Source organism: Gopherus evgoodei, chromosome 8 (genome assembly GCF_007399415.2).
Source record: "Gopherus evgoodei ecotype Sinaloan lineage chromosome 8, rGopEvg1_v1.p, whole genome shotgun sequence".
Taxonomy (NCBI): Eukaryota; Metazoa; Chordata; order Testudines; family Testudinidae; genus Gopherus; species Gopherus evgoodei.
This window is the reverse complement of record NC_044329.1, coordinates 111,203,616-111,217,291: the sequence shown is the minus strand read 5'-3', so window position 1 is coordinate 111,217,291 and position 13,676 is coordinate 111,203,616. Positions and strand designations below refer to the sequence as shown.

The 13,676-nt window shown below is 46.5% G+C and overlaps 1 protein-coding gene across 2 annotated transcripts in view; it reads right to left on the bottom strand.

The window, feature by feature from the left end:
• The window catches only part of ERI3 (ERI1 exoribonuclease family member 3), a 234,675-nt gene that overhangs the window by 177,692 nt on the left and 43,307 nt on the right, over positions 1–13,676 (bottom strand). For both annotated transcript variants that reach the window (XM_030573808.1, XM_030573809.1), the window contains one exon: positions 11,250–11,341. In XM_030573808.1, coding sequence (XP_030429668.1) covers positions 11,250–11,341 — 92 coding nt within the window. The remainder of the gene's footprint in view (positions 1–11,249; positions 11,342–13,676) is intronic.

Genomic DNA, 13,676 nt, shown 5'->3' with positions numbered 1-13,676 from the left:
ATGCACTGATCCATTCACCCCAGCCAAGTGCTTGTGCATTTCTTCAGACGGGCCTCACCAGCTAGGTCACACCGCTGTATTCCACATGATGGAAACATTTCATTTGGCATTTCACAATGCCAGGGGACCGTGGCAGCTTCCCCACACCTGAAATATACAGCCTAATGATTTGTTTCCCCTGCTACCGTGCACACATCACATTGACATGCTGAGAACCTCCCTTAACTGCCTCCATCCATCTCATACCTGCTATGTAACAGTTGTGATCCTTCCTTCGGCTAACTTGTCAGTCAAAGGTAATCACCCTTTCCCAGTAAATGTGGAGCCTGCTCAGGCCCCTAAGAAACAGAAGCTATTCTGGCACCTGATATGTCACACAATAGAAGCGTAGCCAGATGAAAGAGAGACACCTGGCCAGCTAGCCTTTAGAGCTCTCTTGATCTCCACACAGAAAGCTCGTGGATTTGCTTTTGAGCAATTCAAGTTTTGTATTACACCGGATAGGAACAGTCTTCCTCCCGCTCTGCGCAGACACAAAGCACAAGGGTCATTCTCTGTAGCAGCAAGGAGAGATGGGTATTAATTCATCCTCCTAGCATAGAGAGAGTTTGGAGATATTAAACCTCATGATACAAGCAAAACCCTCCCATAATTAACTGCATGGAAGAGCACTAGCTCAGAGGGCAGCTCCCTTTCAGGGGTCTTTTTAATAACCAAGAAATGGCACATGTATGCTGTGAAGAATTAGGATCACCAATGGGAAGCTAAATGGTCCATAAAATGTAACAGCTCTCTTCAGAGCTGGGAGCGCAGCACACTTCCGCAGAGGAGAGACCGTGGCAGCTTCACCCCAGCCTCCCAGCATGCAGACTGAAGAGGACATACATGAGAACGGGAAGTCATCTTCACCCTGTGCCTAAGGACCTCCTATTGGCCAATTTACAGACTAACCGCAGTACTGCCTCAGCGGACTCTATGGTCCAATGTGCAGACAGTGGAATCAATGCAGCAAAGGTGGAGGTTACCTGGGGGAAGCTGGAGAAGGAAAGGAAATCAGCACCTAAGAACGAGGGAGCTGCAAAGAGAAGGGAGGAGAAAGCCAAAGGCCAGAGGAATTTTAGTGTCCAAAAAGAGGCTGATAATGCTAATTAGTTAGGTGAGCTTTCCCCACAGCCCCCGATGCTATTCCGTATCCCTCTTCCTTCTCTCCTCCATTCTCTCCCATCTCACTTCTCTCCTCCATTTGCTCTAGGTGTCTCAATCTGTCTCTTCAAGTCTATCCCGGATGATCCCGGAAAGTAAGATTCTGGCTCTGGAGAGCTCGGCTCAGCACTGCAAGAGGCAGGTGCCACGGCCATGCCAGTGGAATAGCAACTACCAGTCGGAACGGATCATGCTAGTTACTCTGAAGGCTATCACTGAGGTCCAGCTCCCTTCAGGGCTGGGACCCCAGAGTCCATGCGCCCACTCCTCAGGAAATGGCGGAAGGCTGTGGGGCATGGCACTAGAGAATGCCCTGTAAGGAAAACACTGAGATGGACTCAAGGTGACTCTATCAGTCTTTGCCATCAAGGAGCTCGAAGAGGAAAAAGACTTGAGAGCACTGAACCCATCTGGAGAAATGGCTTCCAACAGCAGTGACAACAAGGAGAAAATACTGCCAAGCTAGCATACGAGTTGCGAGTTATATTAGACCTCAACAACCGCATGGTGAGAGTGGAGTTGGTGACACGGGAGCCCAGAGCTGCCAGGTTAGAAGCATTTTACATTCTGGAGGCTCCCAACCCAGAGAAGCGATTTCCACTCAAGCTGTTGGGAAGGCAGTGCCAATACACAACTGCTTTGCTTAGGCTTGGAAGAAGAGTGAGTTGGGGCTCCCAGAGTACAAAGCTGACGCATTAAAGCAGTCTAAGATGATGCGGCTGTCCCAAGCCAGACAATCGGATTCCTCACAGTAGCATGCTCCTCACAATCATGCACCTACTGTAGCTTTCACACACACTCCAATGGACAAAATTGCCCAAGCCCCTAAAGGCATTCAGTGCCTGTGGTCTTCATGATACCAAGCATTTCAGATGACCTGGGAGGGGGGAAGAAGGGGGCACTGTGCTGAAGAAATGTGGCTGGAAGACGTGCCCCTCTAGTAACAGGAATCCAGTAGCACAGGAGCATGCCAGTCCTCCTCTCCCGCTCACATTAATCGGCTTTTTACCGTTTCTCCGTATCTCAGATTCATAGATTTTTAAACCAGAAGTCATCACTGAGTGAGTCTTTCTGCACGGCAAGGGCCACAGAATTTCACCCAGGGATTCCTGCAGTGGAGGGAATGGTTCTTCCTTATCACACATGCTTCAATGCTTCAAGCCCAGTAACTAGTGGTTGAACTAGAGCATCTCTTTCAGCAAGGCCTCCAGTCTCCATGTAAAGACACCCAGAGGTGCTGAATGGCCACACCCCTTGGCGAGCCATTCCAGTGGTGGTTCACTGCTTCACTTCCAGATATGAACAGCATTCTCTCTCACTCCTCCCCACATCACACCATTTCTCCAGCATTTCTCTATTGCCTACAATATCATCTTCACTTTTCTAACTCCTCACTCTATGCTCCTGATTCTCAAACAGCAGAATCTACACCCTCTTGAGTTGGATTTGCATCAAAGTTCACTATGTTTTCAACCAGCACCTCTCCAACGATGTCAGAATCAGGAACAGGGCTCTTACTCTGTGCGTGCTGAAGACGAGCAACGCCGACGTACACAGTCCTGGGCAAGGTAAGTCCTACAGAAACCGTTTCATTACAAGCCTTTCCCCAAAAGGAATTCAGGAAAAGTTACACATCAGAGGACTCCTCATGGAACCATCAGATCTCAAACAGAACTAGAAACAGAAGACGGCCACCAGAGGCAACCTCTGCAAAGGATAATGAGGACCAAGACTGTGAGACATTTCAAATAAATACAGGGGGGAATCTTAAAAGAAAAAATGCAGAACTTACTTCACAAAAGTGACTTCAGTTCATTTTGTTTTTAAAATACACCAATTCTGTTATGGTCAGAGAAGTGAGTTCGGCCAGTGCTGCTGGTGAATTAACAGCGAGGGACTCACCACAATTGCTAGAACCGAGCATGTGGGAAAACGCCTTGACGAGCTTTTCCTACTTAGCCCTGCCAATGCACCTCAATCTCAGTGGATGTGGCTGTATTCCCAACCTACAGGCTCTCCCCCCACCCCCCACTACTAGTCCAGTCTTGGGCTCCCAACACACAGCTCTGATGCACCTCACCTCCGCCCTGCCACATCCCAAGCTATCCAAGGCCCAGGCCCCTTCGGAGCTCAGACTGAAACATGGCTAACAGCAGAGAAAGCAAGAAGGTTTTCTGCCGGGTTCCCATGCACGGTCCTGTCAATGTACTTGAATTGTGGCCTACAATACCACTCCCCCAAGCAAAGACTGCCTGGCCCATCCTGGTTACTGTCATGTATAAGGGGTATATTAATGATATCAATTCACTTTCACTCATGACCAAACATGGACTTTACCTCAAGCCTCTAGAGGAGAAGGCTAGAAAGTGCCAACTCACTGAACCACTAAGGTCCCAGATTTGAAAGAGCAAAAGCATTCCTTCCCTTGAGCCTGCTGCATAGGTCTCCGTCATTCTAACGAGGCCTGATTTGCTCTTCACGTGCAGCTGACTTGCCAGCATAACTCACAAAAGAAGAATTAAAACAGTAAAATAAAGAAAGCAATAGTATAATTCCTTGCTAAGAGTTCACTAATGTGCATCCTAAGACGTGCACCAAGGGCTATAAACATTTCAAGGCACTTCACTATGTTTTATCACTATATTAGAAAGAGAGCATTTGCCTTTTACCACTGACTTCACAAAATAAACTTCTGCACAAGTCATTTTCTGTGAAGAAATGAATTCGCTCCCTTGGATCTGCCACAGAAAGCATTACAATAGCATCTTTGCTCTGGCGGACATACAGTTAGCAACACCTCTGCCAATGATAGTCCCGGTACGTTCATGGATCTGATGGTGCTTGTTATTTTTATGTAATCCTGTAACCATGCACAGGCTTAAATGGATGGTCTTGTGGTTAAGGCACTGGACTGGGACTCAGGAGAATGGGTTCAATTCCTAGCTCTGCCACTGTGCAAATGACCTTGGGCATGGGATTTAATCTCACCGTGTCTCATTTCCCTAGTTATGAAAGGGGGATAATACTTCCCTAGGCCAGATGGGAGTTAAAGGATAAATACATAAAGGCTTGGGAGGGTGATGGGGTCCATATATGCAGACAGATAAGACAGTGTTTTAAAAGAGGGAGAACATGCTAACCCAAATCTCCTTTCCCAAAGAGCTTACGAAACAAGAGCTCAACTCAGCTAAGTGTCAAGCATCTTCTGTTTCCACTGAAATCCCAACACACCCATAAGCTGCTCCTCGTTTTTGGCCCCTCAAGATGTATGTTACACGTGTCATCAAATGCTACCTCAGTGTAAGTTTTATCACTGAATCACTGGTGCAAGTTACATCTCAGGTGCAACACTGCTGAACCTGGGCCAAGGACTGAGCCTGCTTATACCAGCTCTGAGCATGGCCCTGCAGCTTTTCAACTCTTAAAGTCACTCCTTGCAACAGGCTACAGGAATTCTCTTGTTGCGCGCACACGGGCCTGAGGACCTGTGTGCCTAACACGGCTGAATCCTCACTCGCGTGTTTTAGCTTGGCAGGTCTGGTGCCCCTTTCATCTTCTGCATGAGGTAGTGCTTCTTTAATTAATAACATTTCTGTGCCGACACAGGGAACTTTACACCCAGAATGAATGGCCCTCTCTCATTAGAACCACTACTGTCATGATGTATTCAAGAGCAGGAGCATGATTCATTTCCTTGTCTGGGGACGGAGAGGTTTTTTTTTGGGGGGGGGGGTTGGGGGGCGGGTAAGAGAAGAGGTTTTATAATGAGTGACTTGTATTTGTTGAAGGTGATATGTGACTGTCGGCTTGAATTGCCTTGTCAGGACAAGCCTTCAGAAAGGTGATGTTCCCACTCAAGAGGTTTTCCTCATTAAAGAAATTGCATCTTAACAAGAGGGAAGGGGAGAGGTGGGAAGAGAACAGCTGTCTCTCCCTCTCCAGGATGGTTTGTGCTTATCAGCAGTCGATCCAAATACAAAGACAGGATCAGCTTCTCATTTTCCAGCCCCCTTTCAAGCTTGGCACTCTGTCTCTACTAGACATCTAATCCACCTAGGAAAAGCAAGGAGCCTCTCCTATTCTGCCACATGCACTGATGGTTTACGACCCATCCCATATGGTTGCTGCAGGGCTGGGCATCCTTATCAGCTTTGAAGAACCTCCACAGCCCAGCTCAGAAGTTGCTGGACCTTCCTCCACATCTAGGTTCTTGTGATTCACATGGCTGGCAGGAGGCGGCAGATTGAACAGAACACCCTGAGATCTGGGGCATTCCAAACAAGCTCCACTCCACAAGAAAAGCAACCACTGGAACCAATCTCATGTCACCTGGAGGATCCAAACCAATGACAGGTGTCAAAGCCCCAAGCAGCAGAACTTCCACCTCTCCTGCCACAGACTGGGGTTTCTCTAGCCATTCACAGGGTGCTGCCTTAATACAGAGGAATTCCCCCTGCATCAGGGCTCTCCATTGGGTTTAGCAGGCTATCCACAGCCTACTTCTGGCTTTTCTACCTTACTTGTATACCCATTCCACTGCACTGAAGCATCGGCCTTGCCCACTTCTACCCACAGTCACCACTATTCAGCCTGTTTGCTTGCCCACCATCCGACAGTACCCATACCCTGTGGCAGGGAGGAACACAGTGCACAACTGGTGGTATAGCTACTGCAGTATGGGTCCAGCCAAAGAGAAACAGTCTCTGGGTATCCATCTTCCTTAGCGCCTCCTCCCCTCCATCATCCTCTGACCCTAAAGACAGGTGCCCCGGAAATACCCGAGACAGACAAGACAGCCCAAACCCAGTAACGCCACAGATCTCCTCCAGCCCAAGGAGGTGTGAAGCACAATCTTGTTCCCTAACGACTCTTCCATGGGGCAGCATTAAACATTCCTGCTACCTACTGAGCATGATTGAACCAGGATCAAAGGGAAATGAGACCATTGCACAGCAGGAGAAAGCTGGGTTAAAAGGTTGGAGCTTGCCTCTGTTGGGCAGAGATGGTCTCAAGGTGTTTGCACTTGAGAATCTCAGATGAAAGGTGTTATAGAAGTGGAACTTAGTATTAAAACAGGAAGCCTGATAAAATGAGAAGCAGAGTTGGAAACCAGGCCAGCCTCTGGCTAGGACCTCTGCAGATTTCAGAAGCAAGGAAGCGATGCTGCGAGAAATGGAGTTAATGACTCAGTAGGTGGCGTTCTTCTCCTGAAGGAGACAGGCACGCTGCATGGGGCACGATGCTACCGGAGATGCTAAGAAAGATGAAGAGGGCCTGACACACTGTTGTTATTAGAGACCCGGTTTTCACAAGAGCAAGTAGGGTTAGTTCTCATATCCTGGCCAAGTTCCACATGTCGCCGACTCCTCTTGGAGTTTTAATAACACTTTACTCGAGTTCATGCCCCCTCATATGCAGGTCTGCTAGCACAGCCACGCTTCACCCCAGAGCGGGTACGTTTCAGCGGAGAGCTGAAGTGATCCTTAGGCAGCGGGATGTGAGAAGCCACTTTGGGGCTATTCAGGGTCAGAGATCCTAGAGGAAGACGAGTAATCAAAGGGCTATGCACCAAAAGAAGATATTTTACTATTTCCCCCAACATGAAGACAGCTTGAAAACGGGGGCATAGCCTCAAACACATGCTCCTTCACTGTGCTGATCACGTTCTTTCAGACGCACCGGACCTCATTTTACTGGGGTTCCCCTGGAATGCAAGAGGACTTTAGTACCAGTTAATGCTGCCACATTATCTCTGCAGAGTACTCAAGCATCAAGCCCTTCACCCCACTGATACTTGGACAAGTAGCCACCACCTTTTCCCATCCGGAGAAGTGCCAGTTATTTATACAGGTGCATTGGGCAGCCCTTCCCGGAGCACATTGCACATCCCTCACGGCACCACCGAGCTAGTCTTTGGAATGTTTCCCAGATATGCTGCATCCCAGAAGCTGCATCTTTTTGTCCACACGGCCCTGTTGCAGTGCTCAGCCTTTCCTGTTTAAAAAGAGATGTAGCTCTGTTCTTCTTTGCTAAACCCTATTTGGCAATGTGTCTAAACACATGCAAACTTCATTAGCTCAGGAGGGAGATTTGGCGTTTAAGGTGATGGATAAAAGTAATGGGAAATGAGACAAGCCCGAGCCGGCAGTGAGTTCTCACTCAAGCCCCATTCAGTGGCATGCTGCTAATCGGATGTGACGCTACACCTGACTGTGTCCAATCAGCACTAGAGCAGAGTGATGTGCTGCTATTTGCTATCAGGTTGAAGGCAGACTCCGTTTCTGTGAGCTTGGAAACATGAAATGCATTTTCCACTTTGCCCTGGAGAAGCTTAGAAATCAAATTCTTAACTTAACGGTTAAAAAACAGACAGACAAGAGAGAACTGAACCACTTGTTCCACTCACTGCACCCTTGTCGGTCTTCCTTTCCAGCTGGATGGCAACGACAAGTCACAAATGGAAAGTTAAGCTTCCAAGCTCCAGCATGCGACACAGCACCTCTGGCTGGCCAGCTCGCAGAGCAGCTCCCAGATCCTTGCTGGGGGAGAGACACCATTCACCCTGCTCTGTTCAGGGGGTTGTAGCTGAACTACTTCCACAGACTACTGCATTTTTTAATGTGAGGAGGGAGCGACCCCGTGGAAGCAGGTGAATGAGCTGATGGCAGGCCCATGGCAGAAGTGAGGCAGGGTGCACATGTCATCAAGACTGCTGTGTACGAAGTCCCTCTATCCCACGTACGACACACACGAGCCAGGAAGAGGATGAAAAGGAACTTCGTCCAACTCTAGGTGCCAAGGATAGAATCAAAGAACTGGCAGGGACCTTGAGAGGTCGTCTAGTCCAGTCCCCCTGCACTCATGGCAGGACTAATTATCTAGACCATCCCTGACAGGTATTTGTCTAACCTGCTCTTAAAAGTTTCCAGTGATGGAGATTCTACACCCTCCCTAAGCAATTTATTCCAGTGCTTAACCACTCTGAGAGTTAGGAAGTTTTTCCTAATGTCCAGCCTAAATCGCCCTGGCTACAATTTAAACCCATTGCTTCTTGTCCTGTTCTCAGAGGTTAAGAAAAACAATTTTTCTTCCTCCTCCTTGTAACAACCTTTCACATACTTGAAAGCTGTTATCATGTCCCCTCAGTCTTCTCTTCTCAAGACTAAACAAATCCAATTTTTTTCAGTCTTCCCTTATTGCTCATGTTTTCTAGACATTTACTCATTTTTGTTGCTCTTCTCTGTGGACTCTCTCCAATTTGTCCACATATCTCCTGAAATGTGGCGCCCAGAACTGGACACACTACTCCAGCTGAGGCCTAATCAGCACAGAGCAGAGAGGAAGAATGACTTCTCGTGTCTTGCTTACAACACTCCTGCTAATACAGCCCAGAATGATGATTGCTTTTTTTGCAACAGACTTACACTGTTGATTCCTATTTACCTTGTGATCCACTCTGACCCCCAGATTCCTTCCCGCAGTATCCTTCCTAGGCAGTCATTGCCCATTCTGTGTATGGGCAACTGATTGTTCCTTCCTAAGTGGAGCACTTTGCATTTGTCCCTATTGAATTTCATCCTGTTTACTTCAGGCCATTTCTCCAGTTTGTCCAGATCATTTTGAACTTTAATCTTATCCTCCAAGCCCCTATCCTGCAGCCCCTCCCAGCTTGGTATCGTCCACAAACTTTACAAGCGTACTCAATATGCCATCATCTAAATCAGTGGTGGGCAACCTGCAATCCATCAGTATAATCTGATTGTGGGCTGAGAGACATTTTGCTGACGTTGACTGTCCACAGGCACTGCCCTCCGCAGCTCCCAGTGGCCACGGTTCACCATTTCCAGCCAATGGGAGCTGCGGGAAGCAGCTGGTCGCAGGGCTGCAGCAGAGAAGCAGCAGGGCTGCAGGTTGCCCACCACTGATCTAAATCACTGATGAAAATATTGAACAGAACCAGACCCAAAACTGGTCCCTGTGGGATCCCACTTGATACTCTTTCCAGCATGACTGTGAACCACCGATAACTACTCTCTGGGAATGGGTTTTCATGGTGAGGTCAGGGTAGCATTCTCAGAGCAGATTCTGCATTTCCCACTTGAGGCCAGACGATACATGTGGGACACTGAACCGCTGTTTGGGACTTTGAAGAAAAAACAGCAACCCCAAAATAAAGAGACCATAGCCCTACCTCCTCCCCCCAAAATACAGCTCCTGACTACCAAACCTAGAAGGCAGCCTGTTCAATACAGAAGCTAACCTAGGCTGCACACATCCCCTAGACAAGCAGTTACATGCACAATGAAAGAGACAGAAGGACTGGCCTCGTACCTGGGCAACCCTCTCTATTAACACCAGGAGCCTGACTCAGTACAGTAGTAAGGCACAGAAAAGCCACGAGGGGAGGACAGATCAGAAATGACTGGCCAACACCCCTGAAGCCTTCTTTGTGCTGGTCCCCTGTAAAGGTTTAAATACAAAATTACATGGAAATTAACCTCCATGGCAATACACATAAGGGAAAGGTATCCACGTCAACCCTAGGCATGGCCTTGATAAAGACCTCTCTGTTGACACACAAGGGCAAGCAAGCAATGATTTTGTCTCGATGAGAGCAGATTTGTCATCCCTGCAGGGCTTGTGCTGCAACTTCAGTCCCTGTTTCTCAAGACCTCACTAACCAGAGAAGGAGCAGCAGCAGCTACCCCAAGACCTGACTGGGAAATGGAGCCTTCTCCAGGGTTGCAGGCATTTTATTTAACTTTAACATCAGGGGAAATGGATGTGAAACTGAAAACCAAGCAACGCCGATAACGAGTTGTAGATGTCGGTTCAGTGCTGGACGTATCAAGCCTGCGCCTGATCGGTGTGATGAAAACAGCAGCCTTTAATAGGCACTTAAACAAGGAAAAGCCACCGAGAGGTGACGGGTGCTCCAGTGAATTCAGGGCTCTGTGACACTATGTAGCCTACGCTGCATTTTGGGTCATTTCCTTCTGAGACGGCGAGGGCTGCTTTTTAAATAGCAGGCCCAACTCAGTGTGCAACATGGTGCACCGACATCTGGGTATGCAAATGGTGACATCGACGCCTACATGGCCACTTGCAGCGCCGACCAGCCAGTCTTGCAGTTACTGCGCACAGCAATCTAACAGGCCAGCCTTGGACCCCAGGGTTTTATTCTTCTTTTACGTGACGGCTCAGCAACTAACATCCACCAGGAAGAGAGGGAAGGCCTTGACTATGAAAGCAAGCCAATGGTCACCCCTCGTTCAAGGATACAGAACCAATGACCATCCTACATACGTAAACCCTTCCTCCTCAACCTTCTTCCCTGCATGAAATGGTAACACGCTTCATTCCGAGGCTGTGCTGGCTGCATGTGGCGCTATGTGGTAAATGCAATATCGTTTTCAGGAAGGGGCAGGTATTTATCCTCGAAGTCTGCCACACGGTCGCACTCAGGAAAGGGGCAGGGATAGAAACAGGAGGAACACCTACTACGCTTGTCAGTTCAGAGGAGATAATGGATAAAAATGGAGCTATCCCAAAGCCCCCAGTTTAAACTCTTCAAGGGGTGTGGGGTCAGACTCACTTGCTACCCTACCCAGTGACCATGTACAAAGCCTTTCTCCTTGATCAATCTTCCGCCCACTCCCCCTGCCGTTACCACTTCTGACCCTCAACGATCACATGGTGGCATCTTGACACCTGTAAGCAGCCGGGGCTTGGAGTCAGGCAGGGAATGCTGCTGGAATCGGGATGGTATGGAGAGAACATGAGGGCTTTTCAGCATCAACTGAAACACACTGTTAAAGTGGGTGCTGGTTCGAACTGAGCTGAGAACCCAGCAGAACTAAGACATGGGAATTAACAGGAAGAGGAAATAATCAACATGCTCTTTCCCTCCCCACCAAACAAAAACCTGTGTGAAGTTACACAAATCATCCCACTGCGCCAGCAAGAGCTAGGCAATGGGAGAGGAGGAAACATATCCCACAGCGTGCAGTAACAAAGCCCTAGGCAGCTTCCCTTTCCATACTCACATTACTTTCAAATCCCAGTCTCCGCAGGTTACAAAAATCGACTTGACGCTAGGATCTAAGAGGCCTTCCTTCGCCATCCACTCATCGACCCTCTGAAAGGAACGGAGGGAAAGAGGATGAACTTTGTAGACAGGGAAGAGTAACAACAGTTAAACACAGATAAGCTCCTCGCAATCAGACAAGGAGAAAATTGTGATCTTATCCAGCAGCAGGCCCCACCCCTCTCTCCCTTTCTTCGCTCACATCATCTCAACTAGAGCATGTTTGGACCTTGGAAGATTTCCAACAGGAAACAACAGGCGACCAGTGCAGAGACGATCTTATCAAACACTACAATGGCTCTGCTCACAGAAGAATAGGAATTGTACAGTGTTTATGGGACAATACAGCTAAAATATTACTTAGCCCTCACCCCCCATTTTTCTCTTCCCTTCATCAAATAAGCTGTAACATTATATTTTAGGGCTGTCAATTAATTGCAGTTAATTGGCACGATTAACTAAAAAAGGTTAATCATGATTTAAAAAGTTAATAGCAATTAATCACAGTTTTAATCACACTGTTAAGCAATAGAATGCCAAGTGACATTTATCAAATATTTTTGGATGTTTTTCTACATTTTCAAATAGATTGGTTTCAATCACAACACAGAATATGAAGTGTACAATGCTCACTTTATATTATTTTTTATTATAAATATTTGCATGGTAAAAATTATAAAGGAAAGAGTATTTTTCAATTCACCTCATACAAGTACTGTAGTGCAACCTCTTTGTCAGGAAAGTGCAACTTACAAATATAGGGTTTTTGGTTACATAACCGCTCTCAAAAACAAAACAATGTAAAACTTTAGAGCCTATAAGTCCACTCAGTCCTACTTCTTGTTCAGCCAATCGCTAAGAGAAACAAATTTGTTCACATTTACAGGAGATAACGCTGCCCACTTCTTAATTACAATGTCATCTGACTGTCAGAACAGGCATGGTACTGTTGTAGCTGGCGTCACAAGATATTTACTTGCCAGATGCACTAAAGATTTGTATGCCTCTTCATACTTCAGCCACCATTCCAAAGGACATGCTTCCATGCTGATGACGCTCATTAAAAAAAGAATGTGTTAATTAAATTTCTGACTGAACTCCTTGGGGGAGAATTGTGTGTCTCCTGCTCTGTGTTTTATCCACATTCTGCCATATATTTCATGTTATAGCAGTCTCGGATGATGACCCAGCACATGTTGTTCATTTTAAGAATACTTTCACTGCAGATTTGACAAAACACAAAGAACATACCAATGTGAAATTTCTAAAGATAGCTACAGCACTTGATCCAGGGTTTAAGAATCTGAAGTGCCTTACAAAATCTGAGAGGGACAAAGTGTGGAGTTTGCTTTCAGAAGTCTTAAAAGAGCAACATTCGGATGCAAAATCTATAGGACCTGAACCACCCACCAAAAAAAAAATCAACTTTCTGCTGGTGGCATCTGACTCAGATTATGAAAATGAACACGCGTCAGTCCACACTGCTTTGGATCGTTATCAAGCAGAACCTGTCGTCAGCATGGACACGTCCTCTGAAGCATGAAGGGATATATGAATCTTTAGTGCATCTGGAAAATAAATATCTTGCGACGTTGGCTGCAACAGTGCCACGAGAACGCATGCAGTCACTTTCAGGTGACATTATGAATAAGAAGTGGGCAGCGTTATCTTTTGCAAATGTAAATAAACTTGTCTGTCTGAGCAACTGGATGAACAAGAAGTAGGACTGAGTGGACTTGTAGGCTCTAAAGTTTTATTTTTGAATGCAGGGGTTTTTTTACATAATTCTACATTTGTAAATTCAGCTTTCATGATAAAGAGATTGCATTACAGTACTTGCAATAGGGGAATTGAAAAATACTATTTCTTTTGGTTTTTTACAGCGCAAATATTTGTAATAAATATAAAGTGAACACTGTATACTTTGTATTGTGTTGTAACTGAACCCAATATATTTGAAAACGTAGAAAACATCCAAAAATATTTAAATAAATGGTAATCTATTATTAACAGCGTGATTAACCACAATTAATTTTTTTAATCGCTTGACAGACCTATTATATTTCAAAGTCTCCTCCAATAGAGAGCCCCTTATTTCTTGAAGTTCTGTCAGCTTTTTAAAGAAGCTAGAAATTAACCCAAAGACCATGGAGGAGCCTCCACAGACTGAGAACGGAAGGAAAATAAGCCACAAAAGAGACATGAATGAGAGATTCTCATTCAACTCACCCTCATTTCTGAGGGACAACCATCCCTGGATGGGATTTTTCACTTACAGCACATCACCTGGGTCGCAATGAATGTGACACATAAAATGGACACTTATGGGTGCACAGGCATGCACGCCACCATTACAAACTCAATATACACACACCCTGCTTACTTC